This window comes from Gopherus evgoodei, unplaced genomic scaffold (genome assembly GCF_007399415.2).
Source record: "Gopherus evgoodei ecotype Sinaloan lineage unplaced genomic scaffold, rGopEvg1_v1.p scaffold_35_arrow_ctg1, whole genome shotgun sequence".
NCBI lineage: Eukaryota > Metazoa > Chordata > Testudines > Testudinidae > Gopherus > Gopherus evgoodei.
The window spans coordinates 4,522,009-4,538,401 of NW_022060027.1; the positions used below are offsets into that span (position 1 = coordinate 4,522,009).

Consider the following 16,393-nt stretch of genomic DNA (forward strand, 5'->3'; position numbering starts at 1 on the left):
TCTTGACTATTTCGTTGATGGCTTGGCTAGTTGATTGGTTGCTCGTTGACCATTCCACTGACCAACTGGTTGGTTGATTGTTGACTGTTTCACTGATTGGCTGACTGGTCGATTGGTGGGCTGATTCTTGCCTAGTCTGCTGATGGGTTGACTGGTTGGTTGGTTGATCGTTAACTGTTCCATCCGTCGATAACTTAGTTGGCAGGTCAATTGGTGGATTGATGGTTGATGGGTCCATCGGCCGAATGATGAGTGGGGGGGAGGAGAGGGCTGACTATTGATAGCTCATTTTGTCAGCCAATGGGCCGATCGTTTTTTGGTGGTAGATGGATTGTTGATCAATTGACAGGCTGATTGATAAACGGTTTGACTGGTTGATCAGTCGATCAATGTATTGATGGGTTGATTGGGCAATCCGTGGGTTGGTGGATTGATTGAGGGGCTCAGTAACAGACAGACATGTTGATGAGTTGACCAGTCAACGGGCGGGTGGGTGGATTAGAATTCCAGAAATCCATACAGACAAGGAAGTGAAAATTAGGATCAAACACATCGGGCTTTCCATTGCAGATAGCATCACCATCCTCACAGAACCGGTACTGCCATGGGGAGGGGGCTGGCTAAGGGGTAAGAATAAGTGAAAGAAAAAAAAAAGAATGAAAGGAAGAAACGGAGGAAGAGGGGAAGGGAAAGAGAGCAGGAGCAAAAGAAAGAGAAGGATAAGGAAGAATGAAAGAGGAAAAGAAAGAAAGAACACACACAAGGGAAGGGGGGGTGGCTGAAGCAGGAGAGGCGTGGATGAAGGGACAAGGTAGCAGACAGATGGAGGGGTGGAGGGAATAGGGGGGAATGGAGGGATGGGAGGGGAGCTGAACCCGCTCTCCTATAGCCCAATCTCATCATCCAGCTCATCGTCAAATGTGTATCCATGCCTGGTGCCTTCCTCCTCCTCCTCCTCTTCTTCCTCCTCTTCCTCCTCCCCTGCCTGGGGAGCCACCCCATGGCCCAGCCCCTGTCCCCCCACCGGCCTCTCCGGCCTGACGTCCTCGCTCTGGGGCTGCTCCCCACCCTTGTCCATGACCCCCAACACCTCATCCAGAATAGATGGCCCTAGATCCAACTCGAAGGAGAACAGGGACTCGGCCTGTTGCAGTTCCCCCTCCCAGGAAGTGGGGGGCAAATCCAGGATGCCCGGGACACCCCCCAAATCAGCCGGGCTGCCGGAGGACCCCGAGAGGCGGCTGGGGGACTGAGCCGGCGCCAGGGCCTCGGTGGCGGGGGGCAGCCCATTGGCCTTGGGGCCCCCGTGGTTGCTGAGAAAGGAGGTGTCCCCAAAGACGTCCCCGCCCCGGCCGACGTGCATGGTGTGCCGGAAATCTCCCAGCGGGGCGCTGATCATGTCCCGGCCGATGCGGGGCCTCTTCTTTGACTGGGAGATGGGGGACTGCTTCAGAATCGGCATCTGGGGGGCACAGAGAGAGAGACATGGGGGTCAGGGAGAAAGGGCCCCACTCCGATCCAGGACTGGCTGGCTCAGGGAGTGGGGAATGGGGCCTGTTCCCTCTAGGGGGCGCTGGTTCCCTTCCAGCTCCAGGGTGGAGACTGGCTATCTCAGAGGAGCAGGGAATGGGGGGGCCTGTCCCCTCTAGGGGGCGCTGCCTCCCACCCAGCCCGAGGGCAGGAACTGGCTGGGTCAGGGGGGCGGGGAATGGGGTACGGGGCCTGTCCCCTCTAGGGGGCGCCAGCTCTCATCCGACCCCAGGGCAGGGACTGGGTGGCTCAGGGGGGCAGGGAATGGGCCACAGGTAAAGGGTTTGTCTCCTACACCCCCATATCTTAGGATAAATAGGGGTCACCCACTGGAGTGTTGATCCCAGGCAAAATATCCCCCACCCTGTGACATGGGATTATTTCAGAGGGGGGGATGGGAGGCAGGACTCCTCTGTTCTTTCCCCAGCTCTGGGGGTGGGCTGGGAGCCAGGACTCCGGGGTTCTCTCCCGGGCTCTGGGAGGGGGTGGGGTCTAGTGGTTAGAAGAGGGGGGGAGGGTGACAGGGAGGACGTGGCCAGTGGGGATTGAGAGGGACGGGGATCTCCGCTGAAGAGGGAGGACTGGTCAGCTGGGATTCGGGGGGGGGGGGGAGGCAGCATTTCCTGTCCTGGGGAAGTGAAGTCAGTTTCCTCTGGCTGGTCTCCCCGCAGCCAGCTGGGACCTGAGGCTCTGTGCCAGATCAGACCTGGTGGGGGGAGCTCACATTGGGGGTGAGGAGAGCCTGGGCCGACCAGGCGATGGGAGGGCTCTGATGGAGGGGAGACAGCTGGGGGGGCAGGGGATCGAGGGGACTCAGTTGGGGAGGACAGCTGGACAGGATGGGGCTTGCTCTCCTGGAAGGGGTGGCAGGACAGGGCCAGGGATGAGGCAGTTCAGATGGGCAGAGGGGAGGGTGGCTGGACAAGGGGGGGTATAGGGTGGAACAGAGGGGGGCACTGGAGGGACCAGGCAGCCCCCCTCTATCAGAACAACAGCTGGAATCTGGAGCAGCTGGGCTGGGGTTCCACAGGGACTGGGGGGATGGGGGTATAATGGAGGGGCAGAAAAAGGGAGGAAGGAAAGACGGATGAGAGGAGAGAAGGAACGGGGGAAGGAGACAGTGACTAGGGAAGAAGGGGATTAGAAGGGCCCTTTCTGGGGGGGGGCCAAGGAGCAGGGAACACCCCCACCCCACCCCACCTGGTTCCCATGAGCCACCACCCCCCACCCCACTCCCAAGCCGCTCCCCTGGGGAAAGGAGTGGGGTGGGGAACCTGTCTGACCAGATTCCTGCTCCGCTCCACTGCCAGGGGACCCGGATCCAGGCTGAGCCTGGTGCCATAACTAACAAGGGAGCTGGGAGCCTGGACTCCTGGGTTCTCTCCCTGGCTCCTGGAGGGGGGTGGGGTCTAGTGGTTAGAGCAGGGGAGCTGGGAGCCCGGACTCCTGAGATCTCTCCCTGGCTCCTGGAGGGAGGTGGGGTCTAGTGATTAGAGCAGGGGGGCTGGGAGTCAGGACTCCTGGGTTCTCTCCCTGGCTGTGGGTGAGTCATACTGGTAGTGCTGGCAGTGGGATCCCAGCTGGCAGCGCTGGCAGCTGGGAGGGGACCTAATGGGTAGGGTTGAGTAAGGCTTCAGGGGAACAATGATTCTGCGGGCGGGGGCAGGGCAGGTTTGGGTCCAGTCCCAGCCACAACAAACGCGAACAAGAGGTACGGCCAGTCCCCGGGAGCGGAGTTAGCAGGGCTGGGAGCCACGGGACAGAACCCAGGAGTCCAGGCTCCCAGCCCCCCTGCTCTAACCACTAGACCCCTCTCCCCTTCCAGAGCCAGGGAGAGAACCCATTGTGCAAGGCGCTGGGTGTTGTTCATTAGGTGAATTATAGTCACACCTCAACCTTCCCTCCCCCCTTCCATGGACTCACAGTACCAGGCCCTGTACACTTTATTGCTATTAGCGGTATTATGGTAGCCCCAAAGCACTGCCCCTCTATCGCCCCTCCAGCCATGCCCAAGGCCCCCCAGGCACTGTAGATTTCATTGCTATTAGGTGTGTTACGGTAGCCCATGGGTGCCTCAGCCGTTCACCAGGCCCCCCTCAGCGCCACATGCTGTACATTTAACTGCTATTATATGTATTATGGTAGCTCCACGGGCACCAGGTGCTGTACATTTAACTGCTATTAGGTGTATTACGGTAGCCCCTGGGGTGCCGGGTGCTGCACAGACCGAGAACAAAGATCCCATCCCTGACCCAAGGAGCCAGCAAGAGCCAACGATGGATGGGCAGAAGGACAGGGGGGCACCTGCTCAGGGCGAGGCCCCATCAGATGGCGTGACGGGCAGGGCACTCAGCGCTGGGGCCCAGGAGGGACCTGACGGTGGTGGCTCTGGGGGTGTTTATGGGGAGTATCTCTCCTGGGTGTGGGATGGCCAAGGAGCTGGGATGGCCAAGGAGCTGGCCAAGGAGCTGGCTTGAGCCTTTCCCCAGCAGGCGATGGTGGCAGGGACCCCAGGCCCCTTGGAGAGGGATGGGGAGAGGATTAGGTGAGCAGACAAGGTGGAGAAGGGGGAGCCAGTGGTGGGACGCAGAGAGGGGGCGACAGGACCAAAGTGACAGGCTGGGGGACGCTGCTGGAAAGAGGCCCTGCTCTGGCCGGGGAGCAGGCTTGGGGACGCTCCTAGCGGCTCTGAGAAGCAGCGGCATGTCCCCCCCTCCGACTCCTACGCATAGGGGCAGCCAGGGGGTTCCACTCTGTCTGATGTCCCCACCCCAAGCGCTGCCCCTGCAGCTCCCATTGGCCGAGAACCATGGCCAATGGGAGCTGTAGGGGCGGTGCTTGCGGACAGGGCAGCGCGCAGCAGAGGCGCCTGGCCGTGCCTCTGCATAGAAACCAGGGGCGGGGAGGAGAGATGTGCTGGGAGCTGCTTTACGTAAGCACCGCCTGCAGCCTGCATCCCTGAGGCCCTCCCGCACCCCAGCCCCCTACCCCAGCCCTGATCCCCCTCCTGCCCGCCAAACCCCTTGGTCCCAGCCCAGAGCACCCTCCTGCACCCCAAACCCCTCATCCCCAGCACCACCCCAGAGCCTGCACCTCCAGCTGGAGACGACACCCCACCCCCACCCCTGCTGCCCCAACCCAGAGCCCCCTCCTGCACCCTGAATTCCTCATTTCTGGCCCCACCCTGGAGCCCTCCCCACAGCCAGAGCCCACCCGCCAACCCCAATTTTGTGAGCATTCATGGCCCACCATACAACTTCTATACCGAGATGTTACCCTCGGGCCAAAAAGTTTGCCCACCCCATGTCTAATGGTTAGAGCAGGGGGGCAGGGAGCCAGGACTCCTGGGTTCTATCCCTAGCTTCTGGGAGGGGAAGTGGGTCTAGTGGGTTAGAAGGGAAGGCTGGGAACCAGGACTCCTGGGTTCTCTCCCAGCTCAGGAAGAGGAGTGAGATCCAGTGGTTAGAGCAGGAAGGGCTGAGAACCAGGATTCCTGGGTTCTATTCCTGGCTGGGGCAGGGAGATCAGGGAGGCAGGATTCCTGGGTTCTCTCTGTGAGCATCTGCTCTGACCTCCTGCATCACACACAAAACGGCCCTGAGCTGAGGCCTGCTCGCTCTAGAGCCGAACTCTTGGGAAGTTTGCCCCAACGGGTCATTTTCCTCCCTCTTAAAAACTTGTCCCCTCATTTCCTGGTGGGAATTGTTGAGCTTCGACTCCCAGCCGTTGGTTCTGCTTAGCCACTAGGCGCCCGGGCCCGGGTCGGGACATGGGAAGAACGGCTCGGCGAGGTTTCGGCCTGAAGACTGAGGGGCCCGAGCAGAAGACGACACCCACGTTACCCATCAGGCCAGACGGTCGTGGTTGCAGCGACAGAGAGAAGGGAGGCTGGCGGACTTGGGGGGGGGGAAGATGAGGAACTGAGCAGGGGCTGACGGCTGGACATCCACGAGGAGACGAGGCGGGGACGGACAGAGACAGCTCTGCAATGACCGGACACCGGAGCGGCTAATGGGATCCTGGGCTGCGTCCCCAGGGGAACCTCGAGCGGGGGGATTTCACCTCTGGATCTGACCCTGGGGCGACGCTGTCGGGATCCCGCGTCCCGTTGCGGGGCCCCTAATTCAAGGAGGATGTTGATCAATTGGAGACGGGGCGGAGAAGAGTCAGGAAGACGACTGAAGGATTAGAAACCCTGCCTGGGTGTGAGAGACGCCAGGAGCTCCAGCTATTTAGCTGAGCAGAGAGAAGGTCTGGGGGGCACTCGATCCCGGGCTGTTGGTACCGAGGTGAGGGACGAATATTGACTAACGGGCTCCTCAATGGAGCAAAGAAAGGTCGGATGGGAGTTGACGGGAGACAAACCCAACCTGGGAACACGGCAGAAGTTCTTCCCTCAGGATAATTTACCAAGGGCTTGGCTACGCTTGCAAAGCCACTGGCCTCTCAAAGACCTGATCTGGATCAGCCAGGACTGAATTCGGGGCAGCGCCATGGGCTGGGTTATCCCAGTCACCCAGGCAGGCGTCTCACAACGGGCCCCATCTGGCCATGGGATCTAGGAGAGTGGAGAAAAGGCAGCAGGGCTGTGGACAAGCTGGCTCAGAGATGGGGGGCGACCGAGGACGGAGTCTGGGGGAACCCGCCCCAAAAAAGTAGAGGGGGCCAGTGGGAGGATCCTCCGAAGGAAACACTGAAGGAGCAATTAGAGAGGAAGGAAGAGAACCAGGAGAGGCCAACTAGAATAGAACCCAGGAGTCCTGGCTCCCACCCTGCCCCTGCCACTCTGACCACTAGACCCCACTTCCCTCCCACAGCCAGGGATGGAACCCAGGAGTCCTGGCTACCAGCCCCCACCCACTCTAACCATTAGACAAAACTCCCCTCCCAGAGCCAGGGATGGAACCCAGGAGTTCTAGCTCCCAGCCCCCATCCTCTGTTCCAACCACTAGACCCCATTCCCCTCCCACAACCAGGGATGGGCCCCAGGAGTTCTGAATCACCCACCATCTTCCCCCTTAGCAATGAGATTATAGCTTCTCCCATGGGATTTTCATGTTTCCACCAGAGAAAGTCTACAGGGTGGAGTGTGGTCTATTGACATGGAGGGAGGAGCTGGGAATCAGAACTCCTGGGTTCTATCCCAGTCTCCCAGTAACTGTCTGGGACCAAGAGGTGCTAAGGTCTCTCCCCCTTGTTTTGGACTGGTACCAGTGGCCTCTTCTCTCATCTGTCTAGGGCTGTTTGCTTAAAGCTCCCACTCCCATCCTGGCTCTAAGATCCGAACAATGATCAGGCCTCCTGGCCGCCTCTAATCTTATCCAACCCCCTGCGGATTGGAGGGAGAAGCCCTCCCTGGGGTTCTGCAAGACATAAAGGATTATAGCCCCTCCATTGGACCCCACTCCCCTCCCAGGGTGGGGGAGAGAACCCAGGTGTCCTGGCTCCCAGTCCCCCTGCTCCAATCCACTGGATCCCCTGTCCCCAAGCCAGAGATAGAACCCAGGTGTCCTGGCTCCCCGCCCCTCCTGCTCTAACCCACTAGACCCCACTCCGCTCCTAGAACCAGGAATAGAGCCCAGGAGTCCCAGCTCCCAGACCCCTGCTCCAATCCACTGGATCCCCTGTCCCCAAGCCAGAGATAGAACCCAGGTGTCCTGGCTCCCCGCCCCTCCTGCTCTAACCCACTAGACCCCCCTCCCCTCCCAGAACCAAGGATAGAACCCAGGAGTCCTGGCTCCCAGCCCCCCTGCTCTAACCACTAGACACCCCTCCCCTCCCCGAACCATAGAACCCAGGAGCCCTGGCTCCCTGCTCTATCCACTAGACCCCACTCCCCTCCCAGATCCAGGGAAAGAACCCAGGAGTCCTGGTTTCCTGTCTTCCCTCACGTGCTCCAACCAACCAGCTTCCCCTCCACTCCCTGAAACAGAACCCAGGAGTCCTGCCGCCCATTCGCCCCAACCCCACACGGCGGTTCTTCCGTCATCTCGACCCACCAGCTCGACGATCTCAACGATCTCAAAGCATCCGCTCTCCCCCCCACACCCGCCGTCATGAAGCCAGATCCCCTCTGAGGCCTTTACTCACCCTGTACGAATCCCAAGTCCGGAGATCAATGAGTCACGTACAGAGCCAGCCAGAGTCTCTGTCTTCCTGTTTTGTAATCCAGAAACGGAGCTCGCTTTCCCGAGGACAATCCACCGCCACCCAAGCTCGCGCGGGGCTGGGATTCGCTCTCTAGCCGGCCATTTCTCCGCGCCCCGATCCAAACGCGCCGAGAACCTCGGGGGTGGCCTTTGCTCCTCGGCGTCCTTCGCCCCTTTTCCTCCCCGCTCGCGCTTTCTCTCCTCCCTCTGGGGCGGAGTAGGCTGGATCTTTATTTACCTGGCTCCAAAACCGAAAAGCATAAATAAGCGGGAGGGAAACCTACCCACGCCACTCGTCCAAATGCGCCCATGCCGCCCGCCTTCGTGTCAGACCCCAGGCCGCACGAGCTTTGCCAGGAAAGTCGAGATCCAGAAGTCAAAGCAAATATTATCCCATGGGGCGGGCGGGGGGGGAACCTGCACGGGTCAACTTATAAAGTTCACTGCATTCCTGAACTTCCGGGAGGTGTGAGTCCCGATTGGCTCGGCCTGGGCTCTGTTTGCAAACAGGGCCGGGGAGCAGCTGGGGGCAGAACGACTTGACGTTGGGGTCTATTTAAAAATGAAGCTGCGCCGAGTGGGGGGCGGAGGGGAAAGCAAGCGGTGGGATCTATTTTATAATACAGGGATGGCAGAGGGAGCGGTTCGCAGCGGGGCAGGATGGATGGCTCAGGGAGGGAGCGGTGTGTAGGAGGATAGACAGCTACCCTGAGAGAAAAGGGGAGGGGGATAGGAATGGAAGGGGGGTTGGGTGAGGATGGAGGGAATAGATTTAGATAATTTAAAAGTAATTATTCCCTACTGAAGAGGACTTTAAGTTATGGGACTGATTTAAAAATAGATAGATAGATAGATAGATAGATAGATAGATAGATAGATAGATAGATAGATAGATAGATAGATAGATAGATAGATAGATAGATAGATAGATAGATGGGGTGCATGGGGATAGAGAGATAGATAATGTTTGACCGGCTCCGCATGGGCCAGGAAATGCGGACACTGACAGAAGTCCCCAGGAGGGGAAAAAGTAAGGCCCAGGACGGCCGGTGCAGGCCCCGATGGAGGGCTGGACAGAGCACAGTCAGGGCTTGTCTACATCAGAAAGTTGCAGCGCTGGTGAGGGAGTTACAGCGCTGCAACTTTGAAGGTGTACACATCTGCAGGGCACCACCAGCGCTGCAACTCCCTGTTTGCAGCGCTGGCCGTACTCCCGTTTTGTCTCGGGTGTAGAGGATCCAGCGCTGGTGATCCAATGTAGACACTTACCAGCACTTTTCTTGACCTCCGTGGAAGGAGGAAGCCTCTGGTAATCAAGCTGGTCTCCTTTCCCGGTTTGCTCTCTCGTTCCCGGAACCCCGAGCAAGCAGGTCTCCTTCCCTGCGGTTTGCAGGGTGGTTCGGGGAACGCGAGAGCAAACCGCGGCGAAGCTGGTCTCCTTTCCCGGTTTGCTCTCTCGTTCCCGGAACCCCGAGCAAGCAGGTCTCCTTCCCTGCGGTTTGCTGGGTGGCTCCGGGAACGCGAGAGCAAACCGCGGCGAAGCTGGTCTCCTCTCCCGGTTTGCTCTCTCGTTCCCGGAACCCCGAGCAAGCAGGTCTCCTTCCCTGCGGTTTGCAGGGTGGTTCGGGGAACGCGAGAGCAAACCGCGGCGAAGCTGGTCTCCTTTCCCGGTTTGCTCTCTCGTTCCCGGAACCCCCGAGCAAGCAGGTCTCCTTCCCTGCGGTTTGCAGGGTGGTTCGGGGAACGCGAGAGCAAACCGCGGCGAAGCTGGTCTCCTTTCCCGGTTTGCTCTCGCGTTCCCGGAACCCCGAGCAAGCAGGTCTCCTTCCCTGCGGTTTGCTGGGTGGCTCCGGGAACGCGAGAGCAAACCGCGGCGAAGCTGGTCTCCTTTCCCGGTTTGCTCTCGCGTTCCCGGAACCCCCCTTGAAGCCGCCCAACAGCGCTGCAGTGTGGCCACATCTAACACCACTTGCAGCGCTGGTTGCTGTAAGTGTGGCCACTCTGCAGCGCTGGCCCTATACAGCTGTACTAATACAGCTGTAACAACCAGCGCTGCAAAATTTTAGATGTAGACATGGCCTCAGTCGCAGGAGTGGCTCCAGGCCCCAGCACGCCAAGCACATGCCTGGGGCGGCAAGCCGTGCGGGGCGCTCTGCCGGTTGCTGCGAGGGTGGCAGGCAGGCTGCCTTCGGCGGCATGCCTGTGGAGGGTCTGCTAGTCCTGCGGCTTCGGCAGACCTCCTACAGGCAAGCCACCGAATCCGCGGGACCGGGGACCTCCCGCAGGCAAGCCACTGAATCTGCGGGACCGCGGACCTCCTGCAGGCAAGCCACCGAATCCGCGGGACCGGGGACCTCCCACAGGCAAGCCACTGAATCTGCAGGACCGGGAACCTCCCGCAGGCAAGCCACCAAATCCGCGGGACCGGGGACCTCCCGCAGGCAAGCCACTGAATCTGCGGGACCGGGAACCTCCCGCAGGCAAGCCACCAAATCCGCGGGACCGGGGACCTCCCGCAGGCAAGCCACCAAATCCGCGGGACCGTGGACCTCCCGCAGGCAAGCCACCGAATCCACGGAACCGGGGACCTCCCACAGGCAAGCCACCAAATCTGCGGGACCGCGGACCTCCCGCAGGCAAGCCACCGAATCCACGGGACCGGGGACCTCCCGCAGGCAAGCCACCGTAGGCAGCCTGCCTGCCATGCTTGGGGCGGCAAAATCCCTAGAGCCGCCCCTAGTCAGCCGCGGCGCTGGCGCGTGCAAAGTTCCTTGGGGGTTAACGCGGCAGGCGGATGGTGAAGAAACACCATCCCCAGCTGCCCGATCCGAAGGGTAACATCAAGGAGTCAGGATCAGCTGAACTCGGAGCCCCTGTTGCAGAGTCAATAACCAGCCAAGGGACAGAATTAAGGTTGCTCAGATAAAGCCAACCATGCTGCTGCCCAGCTCAAACTTAAGCACAAGCGGTATCCCCCACCCCCGCTCTAACCCACTAGACCCCACTATTCCCCTCTTAGTCAGGCTAGAACCCAGGAGTCCTGGCTCCCAGCCACCCCCCGCCCCCTTCTGTGGACAGGGCTTGAGACTATATTTAAACGCTTGGTGAATCTAACCCATAAGCACACGCAGACTTTTAATCCCACGGGCCGCGTGTTCGGCTGCAGAATCAGGGGTAAAAACTAAACCCAGTTTGGAAGAGGCGATCTTGGGGGAAGGGAGGCTGGCGTCTTTGTGATCACTGCTGGGGTCCGGGCAGCGCCTGGTAGGATGGACAGGGGGCCTGTGACGCACCCAGCGGGGTCTGGGCAGCGGCGCCTGGTGGGACAGGAGTCTCGGTTTGGGTCTCCAAGCGGTACCGGAACAGAAGGAACTACTAATAAATCATCCTAAAAAGAGTCCAGACCCAGCCAGAAAAAAAGCAACATCTCAAATCACTCAAACAGCCAAACGACAAACAAGTCCGAGGGCAGGAAAGTTACAGCAGCAACCTAGCAAAGAAGTCAGACGTTTTATGGCCACCACGTAAACAGGATATTAGCCAGCGAAGCCGTCGTTTAGCAAATAGATCATGGAACAAATAAATACTGCGCCCAGATGTGGTCCCCTCATCTCCAGAAAGATAGACGGGCACTAGAAAAAGTTCAGAGAAGGGCAACTAAAATGATTAGGGGGTTGGAACGGGTCCCATATGAGGAGAGATTAAAGAGGCTGGGACTTTTCAGCTTGGAAAAGAGGAGACTAAGGGGGGATATGACAGAAGTCTATAAAATCATGAGTGATGTGGAGAAAGTAAATAAGGAAAAGTTATTTACTTGTTCCCATAACACAAGAACTAGGGGTCACCAAATGAAATTAATGGGCAGCAGGTTTAAAACAAATAAAAGGAAGTTCTTCTTCATACAGCGCACAGTCAACCTGTGGAACTCCTTGCTGGAGGAGGCTGTTAGGTTGGGACTAAAACAGGGTTTAAAAGAGAACTGGATAAATGCATGGAGGTTAAGTCCATTAATGGCTATTAGCCAGGATGGGTAACGAATGGCATCCCTAGCCTCTGTCTGTCAGAGGATGGAGATAGATGGCAGGAGAGAGATCACTTGATCATTACCTGTTGGGTTCACTCCCTCTGGGGCACCTGGCATTGGCCACTGTCGGCTGACAGGACACTGGGCTGGATGGACCTTTGGTCTGACCCAGTCTGGCCGTTCTTATGTTCTTAATAACAAATAAGTTATACGGCAAAGCAGCAAACAAATGAATTAGTCGTTTGCTAGTTTGCTATAGAATTGATTTGTTATTTACTGCTCGTTGGCTGTATAACACGTTCATTATTTCCCAGCTTGCTATATAGTTGCTAAGTGGTGGTTTTGCTATAGAATTGACCAGCCAATTCGCAATGTATGGCCCGGCTCGCGGTCTGACGTACGGGCCGGCTCGGGGTCTGAGCTATTGGGTCTAAGACATGGCGGCTAGATTCCAGTATAGCAAATGTATTTCTACAGCAAGTTAGCAAATAAACTCTCCAGCAAAAGAGCAAGTGTCTTCTGCAGCACCTAAAGGCTACAGCAAATTAATGTCGAGATCAGGACTAAAATGACCCGGTGGAGGAGGAAGTCAAATGATCGTGCAGCCCATCGGACCACCAGGAATCCAGCAGCTAGTAAGAGCCTGATGAGGGCTAATGTCATCAAATCATAAAACAACTCCCGCCGGCACCTCTGTCATGACAGCGGGCGCCTGCCTGGCATCTGGTGGCGGGATGGGCAGGTTTCTAACCTGGGTAGAACATGCCCGGGACCGTGTGACCCAGGGCAGGCTTGGGACCCAACAGAGGCCCCACCTCGACCACGGCAGGGTCAGGGCGGCCGAGTCTGGGGTGGGGCCCAAGCACAGGGTCTTGCATCCAGCTTCAGCGAGATGCAGGAATATTCCCCCTTCCCCCTAGCTGCCCCCACCCCCCCGATCCCCCACTCCTGCCCCTCACCTAAGATGCCCCCAGCTGCCAATCCCCCCAGCTGCTCCCCCACTCCTGCCCCCACACTCAGATCCCTCTCCGCTGCCCCGCACTCACTACATCCGCCCCCAGCTGCCCCACCTACCTCCATCCTCCCCCAGTTGCCTCCCTCCTTCCCCTTAGCTCTCCCCACCCCAGATCCCCCACTCAGCCCCCCAGATCTCCCAACCCTCAGCCCCCCAGAATCCCCCCACCCCAGATCCCCCCACTCAGCCCCCCAGCTCTCCCCACCCTCAGCCCCCCAACCCAGATCTCCCACTCAGCCCCCTAATAGCCCCCCACCCCAGATCCCTCACTCTCAGCCCCCTCATCGCCCCCCAATCCTGACCCCACACCCCAGCTCCCCCACTTCAGCTGTCCCCCGGCAGCTCCCCCACCCAGCCGCCCCTTCAACCCCTAGCTCCCCACCTCTAGCAGGAACGTGCATCCTCAGTGGGGCACTGGCCCGGCAGGGCGACCCTCTCCGCTCCGCTCAGCTGGGGTCCCGCCGCGCAAGGGGCGAGAAAGTCAGCGCCTGGCTCAGAAAAAAAAACTCTGCCCGTGAAGGGTTAAAGGGGCGGGGCCTACCCCGGCCACGCCCCTTCCCCAACTCTCTCTTCTTAAAGAGACAGAGGCTCGAGGATTTTTTTTTGCAAGAGAGAAACTCGACGTGGGGGGGAGGGCGCGCGGCAAAATTACCCCCCCTCCCGTCCCCGGGGAAACGTTATGTGAAGGAGGGAAGGGGAAGGATGGGGAAGTGGGGGAGGGGGGAGGAAATGGTGGGAATCCCACACCAGGGGGGGCCCCGCCCCACGCTGGAATTTCCTGAAAGGGGGGCGGGCGTCCCAGCCAGTAACAACTTCCAGACCCGTTTGAGCCACGGGGGGGGGGGGGGGAGGGTGATGGGGATAGATAGATAGATAGATGGGGGGGTGGATGGGGATAGATAGATAGATAGATGGGGGGATGGATGGGGATAGATAGATAGAGGGGGTGGAGGGGATAGGTAGATAGATGGGGCAATGGGGATAGATAGATGTGGATAGAGAGATGGAGAACTAGATGGGGTGATGGGGATGATGGATAGATAGAAGGGGTGACGGGGATAGACAGAGATAGGTTGGTCTCTCTCTCTTTCTCTTCAGCTCTCTATCCCCACAGACCCTCTGTCCGTTCACCCACCACTCATTCCCCTACACTCCCCCGCCCCCCAGCCGATGACTGGATCTGGGCAGACCGAGGACAGTGCAGCCCAAGCTGTGGCTGGGGAGTGGTGTCTAGTGGTTAGAGCCGTGAGCCAGGACTCCTGGGTTCTCGCCTGGGCGGGGTCTAGTGGTTAGAGCGGGGGGGGGTGCTCATTTCTCTTTTTCCCATCGCCGCGGCTCTGGATCCTGCTGCAGGAAATGCAGGGGGGCCGGAGAGGGGGGATGCGCTGGGTCCGCCCGGCTCCCTGCCTCCAGCCTCCGACGGTAATTAACCCCTGAGAGCCAGGGCCGGCCGGGGGGTCTGGTGTCCTGCTCCGTATCGGGCACATGAACTCCCAGCCAAGCGCCCTGCTCTGGGACTGAGCCCCGCAGCGCAGATAACGGCCTTACTACTGCTGCCAGCGCAACCAGCCTGCGCTGCTGCTGCGGGGGGTTCTTCCTGGTGGGGGGTCGTGTCCTACTGAGTCCAGCTGGGGAAATCACCGAGATACACAGCAGCTCCCAGCTCTCCCCAACCCCAATGCTCAGGTGCCAGCCAGAATCGCTCCCCACCCCCCTCCCGACAGTCACACCTTGGGGGGGATGGTCCCAGACGAGGTTATTGTTTAGCTAATTAAGATAAAGTGAGTGAGATACACACACCCCTCCTCACTCCAGCAGGCTTCCATAGTTAGTGGTCAGGGTGGGGGCTGGGAGCCAGGACGCCTGGGTTCTCTCCCCGGCTCGGGGAGGGGAGGAGGGGGCGCTAGAAGCCAGGACGCCTGGGTTCTCTCCCCGGCTCGGGGAGGGGAGGAGGGGGCGCTAGGAGCCAGGACGCCTGGGTTCTCTCCCCGGCTCTGGGAGGGGAGGAGGGGGCGCTAGAATCCAGGACGCCTGGGTTCTCTCCCCGGCTCGGGGAGGGGAGGAGGGGGCGCTAGGAGGCAGGACGCCTGGGTTCTCTCCCCGGCTCTGAGAGGGGAGGAGGGGGCGCTAGGAGCCAGGACGCCTGGGTTTTCTCCCCGGCTCGGGGAGGGGAGCACTCTCCAGCAATACAGTGGACCCCCAGCTGGGGAGGGGGCCGGAGCCTGCGATCTGGCCACCTGGGGACTCGGCCGCATCCTGCCGATAAGCGAACAGCTGGAGTTCATTTCCGGCCCGAGCTGCCCCCCCTCTCCCTTCCCGCCCAGGGTACGTGGCCGTGGCGATGAATTGGGGCGGGGGGCAGCGTAGACCAGGTTGTGCAAGAGACGCCAGAGCACAGAAGCCTCCAGGCGCTGCCCAGGATCGGGCCCCGCCCCATTTCTGGGGCGGGGGATTGAGACGGGGAAGTGGGGGTGAGGGACGGCTGGAGGATTGACAGCCCCCCGTCTTCTGTTCCATGTGGACCCCGCCCCGGCCAGGGACGGGGGAAGCCAGCATTACCCATGAGTATGGGGTCCCCTATACCCAGCCCCTGTGCTTCACCCCAGGGCCAGTCCCTGTATACCCAGCCCCCGCTCCCCAGCCAAGTCCCCCACGCCCCACCCTAGAGCCAAGTGAGAGGGTCCCCATATAACTAGCTGTCCTGATGGGGGCAGAGCTGTCCTAGCCGGACGGGGCAGCAGCTCTTTTGCCTGGTTCTTTGGCAGCAGCCACAGGTATTTGTTTACCCGCCCCCAAAAAGAAACAGATTAGCCAGAGCCAGCGCCCCTCCCCCCGCTCTAACCACTGGACCCCACTCCCCTTCCCGGGCCGGGGAGAGAACCCAGGAGTCCTGGCTCCCAGCCCCTTCCCCACCCTCACACAGGCCACCAGCACCCCAAGTTGGCCCAATCGCCCAGGCCTCATGCCAGCTCAATGGGGCAGGCTGGAGATTGTACCAGACTCTGGGGATCAGCTCCAGGGGCCCAAGGCTCCAGTGTGGGTGGCAGGAGAAGGAGCCAGGAAGGCACCTCTGGGCCCTGGGATTTCCCCTGCCCAGCTCAGCCACCTTCTGCCTCTGAGTCATCCCTACAGGCCCAACCACAGCTGGAGAGATTCACTCCTGTATGTCAGCCCCCCTACCCCCAGCCTTGCTGGTGCCCCTCACTAACAACCCACAGCCCCTGCTCACCCAGTCCTGCCGGTGCCCCTCACTCCCGACCTGCAGCCCCTGCTAGCCCAGCCCTGGGCTCCCCACAGCCCTGCCAGTGCCCCTCACTCCCGACCCACAGCCCCTGCTAGCCCAGCCCTGGGCTCCCCACAGCCCTGCCAGTGCCCCTCACTCCCGACCCGCAGCCCCTGCTAGCCCAGCCCTGGGCTCCCCGCAGCCCTGCCAGTGCCCCTCACTCCCGACCTGCAGCCCCTGCTAGCCCAGCCCTACCGGTGCCCCTCACTCCCGACCTGCAGCCCTTGCTAGCCCAGCCCTGGGCTCCCCACAGCCCTACCGGTGCCCCTCACTCCTGACCCGCAGCCCCCTGCCAGCGCAGCCCTGGGCTCCCCCCAGCTCTGCCTGTGTGACAGTGGAGGGACGGGGGAGATTGAATGAGAGAAGGAGGAGAAGAAAGAAGAAATCTCAGG

General features: G+C 60.1%; 1 protein-coding gene across 1 annotated transcript; it reads right to left on the reverse strand.

Moving 5' to 3' along the window:
- Positions 1 to 697: 697 nt before the first annotated feature.
- On the reverse strand, positions 698 to 13,199 carry CDC42EP5 (CDC42 effector protein 5). The gene is made up of 3 exons (XM_030544979.1): positions 13,101 to 13,199; positions 7,621 to 7,917; positions 698 to 1,462 (listed from the first exon to the last, which is right to left on the reverse strand). The coding sequence occupies exon 3, from the start codon at positions 1,460 to 1,462 to the stop codon at positions 884 to 886; it is 579 nt and encodes a 192-aa protein (XP_030400839.1). The 5' UTR covers positions 7,621 to 7,917; positions 13,101 to 13,199; the 3' UTR covers positions 698 to 883.
- Between the last annotated feature and the right edge of the window lie 3,194 nt (positions 13,200 to 16,393).